Source organism: Myxocyprinus asiaticus, chromosome 21, assembly GCF_019703515.2.
Source record: "Myxocyprinus asiaticus isolate MX2 ecotype Aquarium Trade chromosome 21, UBuf_Myxa_2, whole genome shotgun sequence".
Lineage (NCBI taxonomy): Eukaryota > Metazoa > Chordata > Actinopteri > Cypriniformes > Catostomidae > Myxocyprinus > Myxocyprinus asiaticus.
Genome location: NC_059364.1, coordinates 19,921,968 through 19,942,064, shown reverse-complemented (window position 1 = coordinate 19,942,064; position 20,097 = coordinate 19,921,968). Strand labels below are relative to the sequence as shown.

General features: G+C 37.6%; 2 protein-coding genes across 2 annotated transcripts; one reads left to right on the top strand and one right to left on the bottom strand.

Moving 5' to 3' along the window:
• The first annotated feature begins 1,314 nt into the window (after positions 1-1,314).
• On the top strand, positions 1,315-7,687 carry LOC127412281 (alpha-internexin-like). Its single transcript, XM_051648514.1, has 3 exons — positions 1,315-2,376; positions 5,969-6,093; positions 6,444-7,687. The coding sequence occupies exons 1-3, from the start codon at positions 1,315-1,317 to the stop codon at positions 6,685-6,687; spliced, it is 1,431 nt and encodes a 476-aa protein (XP_051504474.1). The 3' UTR covers positions 6,688-7,687.
• A 31-nt stretch (positions 7,688-7,718) lies between these two features.
• Positions 7,719-19,854, bottom strand: LOC127412282 (polycomb group RING finger protein 6-like). The gene is made up of 10 exons (XM_051648515.1): positions 19,577-19,854; positions 19,349-19,448; positions 19,138-19,234; positions 18,724-18,779; positions 17,820-17,879; positions 17,537-17,657; positions 16,066-16,093; positions 15,155-15,253; positions 13,001-13,087; positions 7,719-10,256 (listed from the first exon to the last, which is right to left on the bottom strand). Exons 1-10 carry the CDS (start codon positions 19,691-19,693, stop codon positions 10,212-10,214), a joined length of 810 nt encoding a protein of 269 aa, XP_051504475.1. The 5' UTR covers positions 19,694-19,854; the 3' UTR covers positions 7,719-10,211.
• Positions 19,855-20,097: the final 243 nt, after the last annotated feature.

Sequence of the window (20,097 nt, the reverse complement as noted above, 5' to 3'; positions counted from 1 at the left end):
CAACAACAACTGCCCGAGTTACACCAGGAACGCACAATCCCTCCATCAGTGCTCAGACTGTCTGCAATAGGCTGAGAGAGGCTGGACTGAGGGCTTGTAAGCCTGTTGTAAGGCAGGTCCTTACCAGACATCACCGGCAACAACGTCGCCTGTGGGCACAAACCCACCTTCGCTGGACCAGACAGGACTGGCAAAAAGTGCTCTTCACTGACGAGTCATGGTTTTGTTTCACCAGGGGTGACGGTCGGACTCGTGTTTATCGTCGAAGGAATGATCGTTACACCAAGGCCTGTACTCTGGAGCGGGATCGATTTGGAGGTGGTCTGGGTGGTGTGTCACAGCATCATCGGACTGAGCTTGTTGTCATTGCAGGCAATCTCAACGCTGTGCATTACAGGGAAGACATCCTCCTCCCTCATGTGGTACCCTTCCTGAAGGCTCATCCTGACATCACCCTCCAGCATGACAATGCCACCAGCCATACTGCTCGTTCTGTGTGTGATGATTTCCTGCAAGACAGGAATGTCAGTGTTCTGTTGAGATCTCAATCCCATTGAGCACGTCTTGGACCTGTTGGATCGGAGGGTGAGGGCTAGGGCCATTCCCCCCAGAAATGTCCAGGAACTTGCAAGTGCCTTGGTGGAAGAGTGGGGTAACATCTCACAGCAAGAACTGGCAAATCTGGTGCAGTCCATGAGGAGGAGATGCACTGCAGCACTTAATACAGCTGGTGGCCATACCAGATACTGACCCCACTTTGTTCAGGGACACATTATTCCATTTCTGTTAGTAACATGTCTGTGAAACTTGTTCAGTTTATGTCTTAGTTGTTGAATCTTTTTATGTTCGTAAAATATTTACATGTTAAGTTTGCTGAAAATAAAAGCAGTTGAAAGTGAGAGGACGTTTCTTTTTTTGCTGAGTTTATATATATATATATATATATATAACTTTTGAACGGTAGTGTGTGTGTGTATATTTTAAGCCATAAAGAAATCCAAACAAGATCTTAAATCAACAATGGATTTATCTGTTGAACTTCGGGTCCAATCAGCACTGCGCAAACACGGACAGTTCCATCTAGCCGTTTAAAACACTTGAGAAGATAGCCTATTTAATGTTATTTCCGTGTAAGTATATTGTCAAATCTGTTCGAAAACATAACTAAATCAATGTTTGAAAGCTCTGAAGGGTTATTATAATCTTTATAGTCACCATTAGAAGTAACATGAAAGAGTTGATTGGGACAGTCCGCTGGGTAGCCTATATAATAAGAAGCAAACCCATTTTTAGACTCCCTCAGTTGTTTCGAAGATGAGCCACGGGTCAGACCATTACATGTCCTCATCCTATAGAAAAATATTCGGGGAATCCCCTCGCTTTCCCGGTTCCTCATCTAGAATGAGCAATGCCTCTTCACGGAGTTCCATGTCTTCCAGCGGTTTCAGGTCTCTCTCTCTTTCCCGCAGCAGCGCGTCTCCTGCGGGCTATTACAAGAGATCGGGCCGCTCATCTTCCTTTTCACCGGTCCATTTCGACAGCGTGGATTTCTCACAAACATCTGTGTTAAATAACGAGTTTAAAATCATTCGAACCAATGAGAAGGAACAACTGCAGGGTCTCAATGACCGCTTCGCCACGTTTATTGAGAAAGTGCGCAATCTGGAGCAGCAGAATAAAGTGCTGGAGACCGAACTGGTGACCCTGCGCCAGCGGCAGAACGAGCCTTCTAGACTCGCGGACCTCTACCAGCAAGAGATCAGAGATCTGCGCGCCCAGCTGGATGAGGCGAACAGTGAAAGGTCTCATGTTCTCATCGAGCGAGACAACATCGAAGAAGACTTGCAGAAACTTCGAGGCAAGTTTGAGGAGGAGATCCGAGTGCGAGAGGAGGCTGAGCAGACTCTCAGAGCCTACAAAAAGGACGTGGATGATGCCACGATGGTGCGCGTGGACCTGGAGAGAAGAGTCGAGTCCCTCTTGGACGAAATCAATTTTCTGAGAAGGGTACATGACGAAGAGGTGGCGGAGTTGACGAGTATGATCCAAGCTGCCCAGATATCTGTGGAAGTGGAGATGTCTAAGCCTGATCTTACTTCGGCTCTCAAAGAGATCCGTGGGCAGTACGAAACGATTGCGTCTAAAAACCTGCAGTCTGCTGAGGAATGGTACAAATCAAAGTTTGCCAGTCTGAATGAGCAAGCCACTAAAACCAATGAGGCCATGAGAGCCACGAGGGAGGAGATCAGCGATTACAGAAGACAACTACAGTCGAAAACCATCGAAATCGAAACCTTGCGAGGCACAAACGAGTCACTTGAACGACAGATCCGTGAGATGGAAGATGCACACAATGCCGAGATCGCAGGTTATCAGGTATCCACATGGGTCATTGACAAATCGGATTGTCCGATGTGATGTCAAGTGGTGTAACCGCCAAAATATACTTTTTTATTAATATTAACATAAAATATTAATAATATTTTACCAAAAAATTGTTTCACTTCTTATTTACAAAAATAAAAATAACCAATTATTATTATTATTATTCAAGAATTTCAGCTTTTAATGAAACTTTTATTATTATTATTATTATTATTATTATTATTATTATTATTACCGACTCCGGACAGTTACACCACTTTTTCACATTTTAGACTTTAAGCCTCAGAAAAAGTATCAAAATGACTTTACACTCAGAAATTAAAAAACACATTCATCATAGCAGAGGTGTAAGTACCCCAAATGATTTTGTTTGGCATTTTTAAATAACTTAATAGTTTGGGCCAAAAACCGAGCGTCTTTTGTCCTTTCACTTATTGGGGCTGAGATTATTCTCTGTGATTAGTGACCTTTTAACATTTGAATAAGTGAAACATGTATTTCTGGACGTGCCCTGTCCATGGTGCTGAACTAATCGCGCGCGGGTGGCTGAGGTTAATTCTACTAAGACTCTCTTGATAAAGAAGATTGTGCGAGGGAGGTTTCTGCAAGGTCACTTTCACTTGCTGACAGAAACCTGAAAGAGATCCTCATTTTATTTTTATATTGATATAATAGAAATGCTTTCCAAATGTGGAACACTAACTTCCAGATGAAATAGCCAATTCATAAAAAACAACAACAAAACAAACAAACCTCAAACTAAAATGAATTGGCTACTTTAGACCTATATGTAGTACTCTATATGTCACGTAACCTGATCTATAACCTTTAATCTTTTAAGAGTGAAAAAGTGCCTCTGTAAAATCAGATTAGCTTCACCTTGTGCTGAATGCCAAGAGATCAAGGTTCACATCAGCTTTTACAACCAATACAGTCTAATTTAGGTACAGACATTATGTGCTGAGCTCATTTAAATGGTGTTATTTGAGGTGATCATGGAAATGTCAACAGTGCAACAGATAAACAAATAAGATTACTTCATGCACTGTCAAATCTGATTAGTTGACCCTACTTAGGTTTTTTTGAGGCAATCGGGTTTGAATGCTTTTTCTAAGTAAACACTTTATTGGCTCAAGTAAACTGAACTTAATTTTTTAAAGTAATGTTAACTAGTTACAAGTAAATTTAACTCATCTGTGATTAAAGCGTATTTTTATTTAATTGTTTAAATTGAGTTATAGCAGGTTTTATACAGTATAAAGGAAATTATGACTGGAATCTCAGTTAGCCATAGGGTACATTGGATTCTCCTCAGTACTTCTCAGTGTACATAAATCTGCACATTTTTACAGTATAACTGAGTAAAGAATAATGGTTTAAATTTAACAGGCTCCAAGTTCACCTGAGGTAACATTAATCACCACTAATTGTGACTTCACACAAATGAAAATTATTAACAAGCTACAATAAAACAACAACAATAGTCATAAGAATTAAAATTATATACATTTTTACATTTTTAAAAAAAATTTATTTGTCTACATAAGTTCCCTTGTTTTGACCAAACATACATACAGTGGTGGCCAAAAATATTGGCACCCTTGGTAAATATGAGCAAAGAAGGCTGTGATCTTTCATTCAAATAAATCTAAAAAAATCTAACATTTAATTTAAGTAAAACAATTGAAACATTATATCTCATTATAAAATAAATATTTTTCTCCAGAACGCATTGGCCATAATTATTGGCACCCTTTTATTCAATACTTTTTGCAACCTCCCTTTGCCAAGATAACAGCTCTGAGTCTTCTCTTATAATGCCTAATGAGGTTGGAGTACACCTGGCAAGGTATCTGAGACCATTCCTCCATACAGAATCTCTTCAGATCCTTCAAATTCAGAGGTCCATGTTGGTGGACTCTCCTCTTCAGTTCATCCCACAAATGTTCTATGGGGTTCAGGTCAGGGGACTGGGATGGCCATGGCAGAACCTTGATTTTGTGGTCAGTGAACCATTTTTGTGTTGATTTTTATGTTTGTTTTGGATCATTGTCCTGCTGAAAGATCCAGCCAGGGCCCATTTTAAGCTTTCTGGCAGAGGCTGCCAGGTTTTGATTTTTTATCTGTTGGTATTTGATAGAGTCCGTTATGCCATGTATCCAAACAAGATGTCCAGGACCTCTGGCAGACAAACAGCCCCACAATATTAAAAATCCAGCCCCACATTTAACCATGGGCATTGGGTAATCCATCCCTGTGTGCACCAAACCCATCTCTGGTGTATGCTGCCAAAAAGCTTCTTTTTTTTTTTTCATCTGACCATAGAACCCTGTTGCATTTGAAGTTCCAGTAGTGTCTGGCAAACTGAAGATGCTTGAGTTTGTTGTTGGATAAGAGTAGAGGCTTTTTTTTCTTCTTTTAAACCCTCCCAAACAAATTGTGGTGATGTAGGTGATGTCTGAATTATTATTTTTTTGTTTTGAGACTTTCTGACCCCAAGACCCAACTAATTTCTGCAATTCTCCAGCTGTGATCCTTGGAGATTCTTTGGCCACTTGAACCATCCTCCTCACTGTGCATGGAAACAATATAAACACGCATCCTTTTCCAGGAGGATTCTTAAGACCTTCAGTTGATTGGAACTTGTTCATTATTGCCTTGATGGTGGAAATGGCCATTTTCAATGCTTTGGCTATTTTCTTATAGCCAATTCCCATTTTGTGAAGCTCAACAACCTTTTGCCACACATCAGAACTTTATTCTTTAGTCTAACCCACTGTGATTGATGATTAAGGGAATTTGGCCTGTGTTACCTCATATTTATACCCCTGTGAAACAGGAAGTCATGGTTGAACAATTTCATGTTCCTAGTCACCCAGGTGTACTAAAAAATGTAAAATATGAATGAGAATACAGTTCAGATATATTTTACTCATAAGAATTTCTAGGGGTGCCAATAATTGTGACCAACGTGTTTTGAAGCAAAATATTTACTTAATAATGAGATATTTCCCCTCTTTCAATTGTTTTACTTCAATTTAAGGTTAGATTTTTGTGAATTTTCTGAATGGAAGATCAAAAGGATAAACAACGCAGATTTTTTTTCACAGCCTTCTTTGCTCATATTTACAAAGAGTGCCAATATTTTTGGCCCCCACTGTACCATTCAGTTTTATTGAAGCGCAAGGGCTTATGGGTTTTCCACACATCCGCAATTTTGTACTTGATCATTTGATAATACTCGAAGCCAAAGTTTAAAGAATATATATATTTTAGTTATTATTCCAAAATGTGACATTTCAAGTACTGTAATCAGGACCATTTAAATGTTTTCTATTAATGACAGCTTTAGGGTTTAGAGAGTAATGGTAATTTAATTAAAACTAGTAAGAATAGTAAAACAATTTAACTTCAGTCATTTTTTATTTGTTTGTTTACAATTTGAGAATAGTATTAGTATTTACAATGTGCAATTAATTTTTTAATATGGCATTTCTGTCATCTTACGAAGGACCAAACACAATATGTTGTGCTAAGGCTTGAGTTAATATATAATTAATTTTTTTGCAATCACATTAAACAGGAAACAATTGGGCAGCTGGATCTTGAACTTAGGAATACCAAGAGTGAAATGGCTCGTCACCTCAGAGAGTACCAGGACCTTTTGAATGTCAAGATGGCATTAGACATTGAAATTGCAGCATACAGGTAAAGTACCAGTTATTCAGTTTTACCACATTGATTACACATTTAGAGAACTGATGGATAAGAATGAAAATGAATTCCTTTCACATCAATAAGACTGTATGGTTTCAGTGATTTAAAGGAACACAAAAGGAGATGTTATACAGAATGCTGTCACCATTCACTTTCACTGTATAGAAAATAAAAGATACAATGAAATTGAATGGTAACTAAGGCCTGACACCATTTGTGTTCCATGGATGAAAGTAAACATGTACAATATGAGTGGGATTGAATGATCGCAGAATTTTCAGTTTTGGTTGAACTTTCCCTTTAATGATAAAACTGATCAGTCTTTGTCATTGTCCTCATAGAAAGCTACTGGAGGGTGAAGAAACCCACTTCAGTTCTGGGTTGACTTTTGCCAGCACACCCAGCATCAGCTATGGGTATCAGAGTCGCCCTGCTTTTACCCCAACCCGCAATCCCAAAAAAGAGAAAGAGGAGGAGGGGCAAACCAAATCTAAAACAGCAGCCAAGTGGGATGAAAACATTGAGGAAACCACTGCTAAGAAGAAGGCAGAAAAGAGTGATACGGTTGATAATAATTCTAATTAAAATGTTGAAATCTGACATACATTATTCATTATGAGAATTAAAACTGTTCTTCTATAGTTATTTTCCAACTGTCTTTCACTCTTTAGGGAGACTGCTATTTCTACACCATTGCTTAATAACAGTTTAAATGTTTGGCACAGTAAACACTGCCAAAAGATGCAAACTTCCACTAGGTTATCATTGCAATTAAACTTTTAGATATTGTTACTGTGACACAGTGTTTCAAAGTCATATCTGCAGTGTGCTGGTTTTACACACCAGAATGTAGACCTCACATTCCCTGTTTTTCTTAATTGTTGTAGTTTCAGACATAGTATTTTAGACCTGTTAATGATTTTAGGACCAGAAATATACACCTTAATATAGAGGGATGACCAAGATTGAACCATCATTAACACTGATTCAGTGATTTTGGATGCATTTGTAAGTTTGTTGGAGAGCACTATGGCATAGATTCAATAAGGGACCAAACCACTGAATCTTACATCAACTGTACCACATGTATGCCTTAACCACAACAACAGCATTAATTTAAATGTAATGTTTGTTTAGATTAGTCTGTTTTCATTCATCACTCTTTCCAACATCACTGAACTCTCTGTACCAAATCAATAAACATGTATCACAAATTTGTTCTTTGATTGATCCTTTACTTCTCTTAATGGCTATCTATTCTAAGAATTCACAAAAGCCATAAAATTGTGGTTTAAACTTTGTGGTTTGGGCCTTTTGTATACAATATTCTATTACAGCTACATGTAATCATTTAAAGTGTATTTACTGGCTTGTTCTCAATGGCAAAAAAAAGTGACCTTCAATTTTAAGGCTAATGGATTCTCTCTCTCCACACACGACAGACAGATCATTTAAAGACTGATTAGTTACTCCACTCAGGCACATGGCTTCTGCTTCACATTGGTCTGAAGGACAGTCCTTTACTGAAAAACATAGCCAGATGACCTTTCAAGATTCATTGTCCTAATGGCAAAAGGTCAGATGGACAGTAAATTCCCTTGATAATTACCAGGATGGCCTTTCCTATTTCTAAAATTCCAATGAGTAATGCAATGCCAAAATGGACATGAAACCAAAGGTCAAGGTCATATATAGGGATACTTGAAATTGGACACATTCATGATCAGTTTATATATTACACTCACTGAGCACTTTATTAGGAACACATGTACACCTACTTAATCATAAGATTATCTAATCTGCCAGTGGTGTGGCAGCAGTGCAATGAACAAAATCATACAGATACAAGTCAGGAGCTTCCGTTAACGTTCACATCAACCATCAGAATGGGGGAAAAATTGTATCTCTGTGATTTCGACTGTGGCATGATTGTTGGTGCCAGATGGGCTGGTTTAAGTATTTCTGTAATTGCTGATCTCCTGGGATTTTCACGCACAACAGTCTCTAGAATTTATTCGGAATGGTGCCAAAAACAAAAAACATCCAGTGAGTGGAGGTTCTGCGGATGGAAATGCCTTGATGAGAGAGGTCAACGGACAATGGCCAGACCGGTTCTCGCTGACAGAAAGGCTACAGTAACTCAGATGACCCCTCTGTACAACTGTAGATCACGTCAGGCACTTTATTAGGACCATAGTATTCCTAATAAAGTGCTCAGTAAGTGTATATTCCCACTTTCAGAACATTAAAAAAGCAATAGTTCTTTTGTGCTTTGATTTGAACAATTTTGTTTTTCTCCCCAATTTGGAATGCCCAATTCCCAATGCACTTTAAGTCCTCGTAGTGGCATAGTGACTCGCCTCAATCCAGGTTGTGGAGGACGAATCTCAATTGCCTCCGCATCTGAGACAGTCAATCCACGCATCTTATCACATGGCTTGTTGATCACGTTACCGCAGAGACCTAGCGTGTGTGGAGGCTTCACGCTATTCTCCGCTGCATCCACGCACATCTCACCATGCGCCCCACCGAGAACCACATTATAGCGACCACGAGGAGGTTAACCCAACGTGACTCTACCCACCCTAGAGACCGGGCCAACTGGTTGCTAAGGAAGCCTGACTGGAATCAACCAGCACGCCCTGGACTCGAACTTGCTGAGCTACCCAGGCCCCAGTTTTTTTTTTTTTTTTTTTTCATTTTTCTCTCCAATTTGGAATGCCCAATTTCCAATGTGCTTTAAGTCCTGGTGGTGGCGTAGTGACTCGCCTCATTCCGGGTGGTGGAGGACAAATCTCAGTTGCCTCCGCCTGAGACAGTCAATTTACGCATCTTATCACGTGGCATGTTAAGTCACTCAGCACGCCCTGGATTCCAGGCCCCGATTTGAACATTTCTTTTTTTTACTTTGATCCTGCACTGTGATGTTGTCACATCTAAATCAAAAGGACATTCATTTAATGTGGCTTGCAGACAGGTGAAATCATGCAGGGTAGTGGAGGCAGTTACCTTGGAAACCGATTTCTACAGTCTCTACAGACACTCTTTCAAACCCTCCGCTCACTCTTTCACTATGTCTCTCCAGAGCATTTCGTGAGAATGGCTTGAGTAAAAAATCTCCTACAGGTGACTAGTATTGCATTTGATGTGAATAACACTAAGGTCAATGTACACAATGTACAATTCAGTGTAGACAATAAGCCTTTCATACCAATATCAACATTTTACAAACAGTAAACTAAAGTAAGGCATACATTATTTCGCAAAACATAAAGGATTACATTTCACAAAAAAAAGACTAAGTGAAAAAGGGTGTCATATTTGCATAACATACATATGCAATGAGGTCTGTCTGGCCAAGCACAGACTTAAGTAAATGCTGTTTTATTAAATGAAACACGTTTCACTTCAATGTTGCAGCAGACATAAAAACATATATTTCAAGGACTTTTGTCCTCAAAAGGCCCTGTAACCATCCAAATCATGGCTCAATAAGCACAAAAAGATTTACATCAAACAAAAGACAACAACCCGAAAGACTTAAACACCTCTGGAACAGTTGAATGGTGACAATGAACCCCTTTCATACTTTCACAGATGCTCACAAATTGAGAAACCTAATAACTCACGTACAATGTTTAGTGTTATCTTTTTTTTTCTTCAAATTACAGTTTTCTATTTGTCTGTTAGAACCACAATAGATCTGACCTAGAACTGAAATTTTAAAGCAATAAAATGCATCTCAAATATGAAGTCCTCTAAAACACAGAACAAAATGATTGCTTTGTTTTCCTGCATTTGCAGAGGTATAAAACAACATCAAAAGAAAGATTGAGGATGTGAAAATGATAGCAACAATTGTTCAATCAGAGAGTAATTGCTGAAAATAACCCATTACAGTGTTCATCGCAGTTTCTAAGTGCATGTGCTGAATCAATGCTGGCATCTTGTTCATTTTGCTTTTTGAGTAGAAGGCAACCAGGAAGACAAAGAATCTTTGCATAGGTCATCTTTATGATAAAGTTCAGTTTAGCCCTTGAAATGAAATCGCTATGCACTGTAGTTTGCGGTTTTCACAGTAGTTGGTCTTTCTGTAACTTCTCTCATCACTAAGCAGGCAGCACCAGTCCAAACTGCAAAACCAACATGCCATTCTAAAGGAAGAGAATAATAAATGTTGGAATCCAAGACTACAAAATATAAATTACAAAGAAATAACATTTTGATGACTGACTAAACACAATGGATTTCTGAGTATGAAATTGTAACGCTAATTTCCTGTCTATCAAATACACGGTGTTCTGCGATTTCACTTTCCCTGAGAGGGCAAAAAATTACTGCACATCCATGATGAATGTAGTAATAGAAATAGGCTCTTGCAAAATCCTTAAATGTCAGCATGAAATCAAAACTGATCCTTTTTATTTTCTTAATGCATATTACTGGTCTTGATGTGAATGATTCATCCATGCATTTTGTTATTTCTTTATTTTTTTTGCATATTTGTCGAAGCTGCTAATGCAGTGATGGTGAGGTGTATTTTCATCTGTTACCCTCCCTGTTTCATACTTCAAACAACCAATTCTTTATATTTAGAGTATAGTGATTCAAAACTTTGAAATCTTGTGATCTTTAACATGATTGTTTCTAATTCATCTGGATTGGACTTGCACAATGTGTCCAGACTCATCCTAAGCAAAGGATGTGATGTGCTGTGTACGTTTTTGGGCTGGTTGTTTATTAATGTTGTCAGTTAGATCATCATTCGGTTTTCAAGTCAGTGGAAAATAAGGCCGGTATTGAGATTGGTTTTTAGTTACCCCGGTAAAAGGGCTCAGCCATTAGCATGGAGGTGGAAAGGGGTATAAGTGTGTGGCTGTAAATTAAAGCCTACTGGCTTTTTTCTAAAAAGGGATGAGACGCTCGACATGTCGAGCTCTTACTTTGTTTCAATAGAAAATGTCAAAACACCAAATAGAACTGCGCTTATCAAGGCACTCTACTGCGACATTAATACAACGGAAATGGCAGAGAATAGGGGAAAAAAGCACAAACATTTTCAACCACACATTTTTGGTGTAAAATTCTATTTTTAGAGACAGCAACACTTTAGGCTCTAGGTAAGGGTCTCTAATGAAATGCTGTGTGAAGAGAGTGAGACAGTAATTGCGCAAAGCTAACACTTTACATTATGGTTCAGATAATGTATTGTTACATACTGAGAGTTAGGTTCAGTATGAAATCTCAGTTTGAGAGTAAGATACTGAGAGTTAGGTTGGGTTTCTATTTTAGGAAAGAAACTTGTAGCTGCTACAGGATTGCTAGTGTTTCTTCATTGCAGATGCTTGATACAGTTTACCATGATGTGTTAAAATGTATTGCTGGATGTGGAGGTTTAACTTATCATTGTATCCTGTATGCAAATGTTGAATGGCCCTCTCTGCTTGTACGTCTCATTTGTACACCTTTATTTATAAAGCACTTATACATCTGTTGCCCACATATCTTGCAACACTTTTCATTCAAATTTAAATGTATTTTGGACTAAAGTCAAAGACTTTTAAAACAGCAATTTTGGCCAGTGTCAGTGTTTTATTTTATAGTCAATGTAATTTTAAAATATTTTTTTATGTACAGTATTTGTGTTCTTGTTTTTCCTTGTTACGTTTTATGATGTCATTTTGGCAATTTCTCTCTCAGAAAAAATATATTAATTTCAAGAGAATAACCTGGTAAACTAAAGGTATAAATAAATAAATATAAAAAAACTGTACACTCAGACATTATTTATATCTGCCACTTATCCATAGATAATGCTCTGTGAATGACTGCATCTTGGCAGTTCACCTGCAACTGTTCCTGTACATTTTTAAAAGACGTGATATTCTGGTCAGACAGACAGATCTTTGTCCGTTATATGGTGTCTCACTGTTTTTCCATGAGCTTTATATTTTAAGACAACAGGTCAAGATTTAAAACTTTAAAATGTGTCTCAAGTGGGGGCCTGGGTAGCTCAGCGAGTATTGACGCTGACTACCACCCCTGGAGTCACGAGTTTGAATCCAGGGTGTGTTGAGTGACTCCAGCCAGGTCTCCTAAGCAACCAAATTGGCCCGGTTGCTAGGGAGGGTAGAGTCACATAGGGTAACCTCCTCGTGGTCGCGATTAGTGGTTCTCGCTCTCAATGGGGCACGTGGTAAGTTGTGTGTGGATCGCGGAGGGTAGCATGTGCCTCCACATGGAGGAGTCTCTGCGGTGTCATGCACAACGAGCCTCATGATAAGATGCGCGGACTGACTGTCTCTGAAGCGGAGGCAACTGAGACTTGTCCTCCGCCACCCATATTGAGGTGAGTAACCGCGCCACCAGGAGGACCTACTAAGTAGTGGGAATTGGGCATTCCAAATTGGTAGAAAAAAAAAATGTGTGTGTCAAGTTCCCTGCATTATGTTAGCCCTTTCTGAATTCAAAAAAGCTTCCTGTATGTACACCCCTTAAATGTAACTTTCTCCATATCTTGCGTTCTGGGAGCATCTCTAAAAGATCCATTAAACTTAAAAGTTTACACTTTATAGTGTTCTGGAGGGTGTAAAGCATAAGTTAACCTTACACAATTTTCTATCAGTGCACTGAGGTACAGCCTGGTTGCAAGAAAGCCCATAAACTAAGAAAACCCTAAGTGACAATACACTTACTATTGTAACTAAGGGTTTTCTCAACTTAAGGGGTTTCATGCCACCGGGTGCTTATTGCAATATGTATGAGTATAATGTATTCATGTACAAGTTCATTATTTAGATGTGGGGATGTGATCATCATGAAGTGCATCCTTATGGAAGTGAATAAAAAAACAGAGCTTTTACCACTTGCATTGCAGTATGTTTTATCAGACACCCACCTGCAATGCATTTTTTCCTACGGTGTTACAAACTTCTCTCAAAGACTGGTATCGCTCAAGAAGATGCTCTCCACATACAACATCAACCTGCCAAAGATGCAAATAATTAACTGTAGTGCTAAAAAAAGCAATCCAATTTTTACATATAATGTTCATGTACACAAAATTACATCTTTGCCTACCGTCATATTTTCAGAACTTCTGATGGAATTTTCAATTGATTCAAAATCTGTTAGGTACAGACATTCAACTAACTTTATTACGTAAAAAAAAAAAAAAATACGAGTGGTGCTTGTCCACACAAAACTTGTTGCCATGATTCTTGCCACTAGATAAGGCATGGGACCTTCCTTAAATGCAAATCTATGTTTTGTTTTTTTTAAACCAATTTTATTGTCCATCAGGCAAAAATCATAAATCAGATTGCTAAGAAAAGTAATAGCACACCTTTTCTCAAAAAAATGCATGAATTGAGTTAAATGGTGTGGGATGAGTTATCCACCTTAGGGTTAAGAGCTTGTTCAAACAAATAGAAATAGTGATGCTTGACTTAGCAAACACCACTAATAAGAGCTCAACGTTATGTTGAATCACACTGGGTACCGGTGGAGTCAAACTTACAGAAGAGTGCAATGACTTGACTTTTTCCACAGTGACCCTAAAACATCAGACTGAAATGCACTTTAAGCCTCCATATGTACATACAATATAGCCTCTAGTCTATTCCCAACATGATTAGACAATTTTTAGAGTCTAGTATGAACAGTTAGGCACAGCAGACTCTCCTGGAGCACAGCATACAAAACCCTCATCTATCTTCCTCCTTTATCTTTGCAGATGTCCCTGGAACTATGAGAGGCTCAGTGCTGTGCCAGATTAGTCTTAGCTAATCAAGACTGAGAGACAGGGCGCCAGAAAAATACCTTAAGCCAGTAATCCAGGTACGGTTGTTTAGCTTTACAACATGCAACCTGCCTTCACTAATTACTGCTGCATATGCCACAATTTTGTGCTTAACTTTCAAAAGCCACTACATTTATTGCCCACATCATTTGTATGCATAAAAACAATTAACAATGTTACTCTATATATGCATATGCAGGGTTGAAATTAAAAACTTTTGCGAGTTATCATCCTAATACATGGTTTAATCGAACTGTAAGAATGACTGTCTGAACATTGCTGATGTAAGCAACATGAGCAATACAAATCTATACATACAAACCATCTACTAAAAAAACAAGTCAAGAATTTACCATCACAGGATGTGTATTGCTAATTTTCTCCGGGAAAGAATATTTTTTAATAAAACAATAATGCAAAATACTTTTATGGCCAGTAAGGATTATTAATGACTGGTAATTTTCCCAATTCACTCGGCATAAAGTTAATTTTGGGCCTTGCGTATATGTATATGCCAATAGGTCCTTCATCCTAAATAGGATTTAACTTTCTGTGCGGGTTAGAGGTTGAATATGCATGAGTCTCTCAAACTGGTGGCGGGTGTCTCTGTCTGTAGTAGTTAAAACTGAATAAAATAAATATGAAAAATATCGCTTTAGATTTTCTTCTTTAACAGATCCAGTATTATTCACAAGCGCAGAAAGCTATTTCTATGCTTGACTGAGTCCTGGTCCTTTTCAAGGACTCAAATCCTTATCCAGAATTGGGATTAGGGGAAACTAATTAAACAGCAACATGGCAGGATTGTGAAGTGTGACAGGAAGTCACTGAAGTGTTGAAAGAGAAAGGGGACATCTTAATAACATCATTTCTTTCAACACTCTTAACATGACCTTATGCTGGAAACAGCAACAGCTGTCTCTAAAGACTGACTGATTTTGCTCAAGACAGAAAAGGAGATTTTTTTTTCCCCCCATCAAATGCATCTCTTTCCTCTGTGTGAAGGATGGTGTCTGGTTCATTTTACCAGTCCTGTCAGTTTTATTTATTGAGCGTCTGACCCAGTAGGGGGGTGTCCACCTGACATATACTCTGAGCAAGGATTTATCTCTCTGCTTTAGTGAAAAACAACCTGTTTAATAGCAAGACCTTACCCTTGATGCTACAGTGGTTTATGATTCAGAATGTGGTAAAATTGTGGCGTCCAAAAAACTGTGGGCGAGAGGAAAATAATCTGTTACTGTATTGCACCTTGCAATTTGGGCTCAGCTCCATCTTCCTCCTGATAAAGAGCTCCACATGGCGAACAGTAGCTTCCCCTGAGACACGCACATACTTCCTCTCGAGGGGCTTGGTGGTGAAAATATAGTCAACATTAAAAAATAAAATTCAGCAGGCCTACACCACAATTATCATCTCAATTCTACACAAAAGCAATAAACATTCCCAGTTTATATTTCATAAGCACAATAATACTGCAATTTGCTTTAATATTATCTACATATTTGCCACATTATATGTTAGAAACATGATATTGGTTGTATGGGTACAGAACAAAAAAGGTGTTCCACTCTTATTAAAAATATATACACTACCAGTCAAAGGTTTTGAAACACTTACTCATTCTTTATTATTTTATTTTTCACATTTAGAATAATAGTAAAGTCATCAAAACTATGGAATAAAATAAATGGAACTATGGGAATTATGTTGTGACTAAACAAAATCCAAAATAAATTACAACTGTGTTATATTTTAGCATCTTCAAAGTAGTCACCCTTTGCCTAGAATTTGCAGACATGTACTCTTGAGATTTTCTCAACCAACTTCTTGAAGTATCAACCTGGAATGTTTTTTAAACAGTATTGAAGGAGTTCCCATCTATGTTGGGCACTTATTGGCTGCTTTTCTTTATTATTTGATCCAAGTCATCAATTAAAAAAAAATTTTTTTAATTACATTTTAGTTTTATAATGAAATAAATTAATATGGTGGCACAATTATATTTTTGTCTACAAAACTAATTTCAAACAATTAAGCATACGCCTTCAGATCAAAATATTTTTAAGATCATGAGAAACATTTCAGTCAAGTGTTTCAAAACTTTTGACCAGTAGTGTGTATATATAAATTTAAATTAACTGAGAAAATGCGAACATTACCTTATAATTCTCAATGCCCTGTTCGGCTCTGTAAATCAAAGATGTAAAAAAATAAATAAAAAAACAGATGAAAAAGTACAGAACACATTTTTGTCTCCGTAATAAAAAATGTAAAGGAATATTCCGGGTTCAATACAAGTTAAGTTCAATCGACAGCATTTGTGGCATAATGTTGATTACCACAAAAAATAATTTCAACTCGTCCCTCCTTTTCTTTAAAAGAAAAAAGAAAAAATTGAGGTTACAGTGAGGAACTTACAATTGAAGTGAATAGGGCAAATTTTTGGAGGGTTTAAAGACAGAAATGTGAAGCTTATAAATTTATAAAAGCACTAACATTAATTATTCTATTTTAACTTATGTATTATTTGAGCTGTAAAGTTGTTTAAATTGGCATTTTTACAGTCATGGCATCAAAGTTGTAAAATTGGCTATAACTTCCACACTAAAATCATGTTAACACACATATTGTTTAAGTCTTGTGGCTATAATTTTTAAATAGTGAGTATTTTAACGTTTACGGATTGGGCCCCCATTCACTTCCATTGTAAGTGCCTCACTGGAACCCAGATTTTTGCCTTTTTTTTAAAGGAGGGCCAAGTCAAAATTATTTTTATGGTAATCAAAATTATGCAACAAATGCTGTCGATTCAGCTTCACTTGTATAAAACCCGGAATATTCCTTTAAGATGGGGATTTTCAGTTTTATTTTCAACCAAGACAGCAGCACATGGCCTCAGCACAACAGGTCAAGACTTTTTTTTTTGTTTTTTGGGATTAGCTCCATCTAGTGGTGACATGCATTACATAACCTACTTCACAGCATCAAATCAAAACCGATCCTACTGACTTTCTTAATTTGCGTTTCTGGCTTGTAAACGATTCATCAGTGCACATTATTCCAAATTAAAAAATGTTTGTCTTCATAATCTTTTATCAAAATATAATAACTTGATCTGCTTCTGAAATTACTTTCCTTTTCGGTGAATGGCATGATTCACTCTTAATTTTGTGAATCTGGCTCCATTATGGTATGGATTTTTTTACAATCCAAACAATTCTAAATGGATAAAATAACATCCCACCAAACATTTTTTTAAACAACATTCGCAGCCCATTTTACCTCTGTAATGTGACATATTTCAGAGTGAAACAGGATATTCAACAAAAAAAAAAATTGTATGGCAAGACTGATTGATTTCATCTATCGGGAATTTAATGGATCGTGAAAAATGGCCGTTACATGCTAGAATTTGCCAGTGCAGCTAGCTTTGCGTTGCCTGTATATGACAGGTGACAGGACGGGAAAGGGTTGAAAAATGATAGAGCTTGGTGATGTCAGCCGAAATGCAAAGTCATTTCAGAGGCAAAGAAAATTTAATTTTCATTATAGTTTGAAAGTTGATTAAGCACTAGTAACTAAATCATGTCACTGATGTATACACAGTTGCAAAAAAAAAACATTACTGACCCTACAAACTCCAACATCAGAGATACATCTAACTCTGAGGGAATAGTGAAAACAGACTGAGGCATATAGTCTTTCCTGTGTTTCGGAGGTGGCTTCACTGGGCCTATGGCTGGCACTGCCACTGCAATAAAAAAAAGACAAGGACCACCTCATAAGCAGATTCAAATCTCATATATTCCACAGCACCAGTAAAATAGTCTATTTTATTATGTACTAAAGGCATACACAATGACCATTCAATAAGAAACATCAGTAAATGGTGATGAACTTCATGGGAACCAACCTGGCTTTGGAACTTCAAGCCCCCTTTGTTTATAAAATTCACATATTCGTGACCTTTCATCTTGAGAGAGAGAAAAAAAGATTTTTTTTCTGTTAAATGTTTCTCACAAGAAAAATATACCACAAAAATGTATTTCCCTCCTTTTCTTCACAAATCTGAGTAACAGTGAGGCACTTACAATGGAAGTGAACGGGGCCAGTTTTTGAGGGTTTAAAGGCAGAAATGTGAAGCTTATAATTTAATAAAAGCACTTACATTAATTCTTCTGTTTAAGCTTGTGTTATTTGAGCTGTAGAGTTGTTTAAATTGGCATTTTTACAGTTGTTTTAGGCAGTAGCGGTTCTAGCTTGTATTGGGGGGGGGCAGGTGATTGTATGGCGCCTTGGGTGAAAACTGCTTCAACACGCCCCCTAAGTTGTTGACCGGGGGAGGGGAGGGGGGGGGGTGCCTCGTGCCGCCACCACACCACCCACCCACCCCATGTCGCCCATGCCGAAATCCACCACTGGTTTTAGGATTTACAGCATTACATTGTCATGGCAACAAAGTGGTAAAAATGTATATAATTTTACACAGAAAAGATTAGTAAGTGATTTTATCACACTAAAATCACGTTAACACACATTTTTGTTTATGTCTCGTGGCTATAATTTTGAAACAGTGAGTATTTTAAAATGTACGGACTGGCACCATTCACTTCCATTGTAAGTGCCTCACTGGAACCCAGTTTTTTTAGGAAAAGGAGGGATGATTAGAAAGAAATTTTTGTGGTAATCAACACCATGCTGTCGATTGAGCTTAACTTGTATTAAACCCAGAATATTCCTTTAAGTATAACTTAAAAGACGAACTGAGTTATGGGCCAAAAAATGAATTGAATGACTTAAATATAAAGTCCACTTACTTTCTTCCAAATATGGAATCATCTTGAAAACAATGTCTTGCAATTGTCTGTCAGGTCTTAAAGAAAGAAGGATGAAATTGGACACCGGGCATGACAACCAAGCTACAAATTATCAGTAATTAAACACTAAACAACATAAGAATCCCTTAGGGCCCCGGGACAAATGTGAGACCGCTCACAGTAGCAGTAATTAGACACAAGGGATGGTCCTGAACATAACAGCTAGACTAACTCTCTAGTGGGAAGCATCTCTAAACTAGTAAACAACATTATATCCTCCTATTCACAGTGATTACATTATGAAAAAGAAATTACACTACAGCTGGCAAGGTTTAAGTTGACAAGAACATTCTACTACTCTCAAGCATGTTTTGAAATAATAATAATAAAAAAAGAAAAGAGTAAATAAGCTACCTTATATTGTACAGTGGCTGTGTCTGATGCACTACAATAGTGCAGTTTGGACACCTGTTGCTGTAGAAAAAGTGCTTGACTATGCAGCTTTTACAAACTGTGAGGAGGAACATAGAGCACTAGTTAAATAAACGTGTGTAAGACAAAACATCGTAGTAAATCATGGCTTATGACCTACAAATCAATTGTAACTCAGTTAAGGTGGGCTTACAAGTGTGAAGACACTCTGTGATGGTAGTGGCATCAATGAAAAATCCATTGCAGAGGGCACAGCGGATATAGGGATAAAATTCCCTGAGAGGCAAGGAGCGCTTTAAACAAACAGGAGGAATTAGTGTGTAAGAACATCCTTGTAAATAAATATGGCTGGTCTATATATAAAAAAAGGTTGTAAATAAGTTAAAATAATAATTCTAAAATCTATTTTGATTGAGCGTACCTCGTCGTCAGTATGTGACTCGCTGTGGTCAGTGTCACGGCTCTCGTCTCCGCTGAAAGCACTTGTGAAGCCTCGCGCGGACCCATCCACACGAACTTTCTCCACAGTTCCGTCCATAATACACGCAAAGGCTGTAGAAGCTTTCAAACAACTGCAGGAGAGCAACTAAGAATGCCTTTCTGGTCTCTTTAATAGTGTTTAAATGTTTTCACTCAAGCTGGTTCGATTAGTTAACGTCAGGTATAAGTTTCGAAACACCTCAACGTAGTACATGCACCTTCACGGTGTGCGCGCAATATCTCAGTGACGTAGTATAATGAGAGTAGAATAAAAGTCCCCGCGCTCATGGTGCACTTTGATAAGGCTTGAATACATTCATGTGGAAATCCTACAGAAATAAATAACCAAAAAAAATTTTTTAAATAACAATAAATACAAACATAATTATTCATTAATAAATTAAAATAAGAGGAAAATTAGTACACACACACACACACACACATTTTATATATATATATATA

Bases quoted from the DNA above. Each gene is read 5' to 3' on its own strand.
- LOC127412282 (XM_051648515.1), bottom strand. From the start codon at position 19,693: ATGGACGGAACTGTGGAGAAAGTTCGTGTGGATGGGTCCGCGCGAGGC. The intron at 13,088-15,154 runs GTGCAATACAGT...CATCTTTGGCAG, and splicing joins AGCTGAGCCCAAATTGCAAG to GTTGATGTTGTATGTGGAGA. The intron at 10,257-13,000 runs GTGGGTGTCTGA...CTCTTCCTTTAG, and splicing joins TAGGAAAAAATGCATTGCAG to AATGGCATGTTGGTTTTGCA.
- LOC127412281 (XM_051648514.1), top strand. From the start codon at position 1,315: ATGAGCCACGGGTCAGACCATTACATGTCCTCATCCTATAGAAAAATA. The intron at 2,377-5,968 runs GTATCCACATGG...CACATTAAACAG, and splicing joins CCGAGATCGCAGGTTATCAG to GAAACAATTGGGCAGCTGGA. The intron at 6,094-6,443 runs GTAAAGTACCAG...TTGTCCTCATAG, and splicing joins ATTGAAATTGCAGCATACAG to AAAGCTACTGGAGGGTGAAG.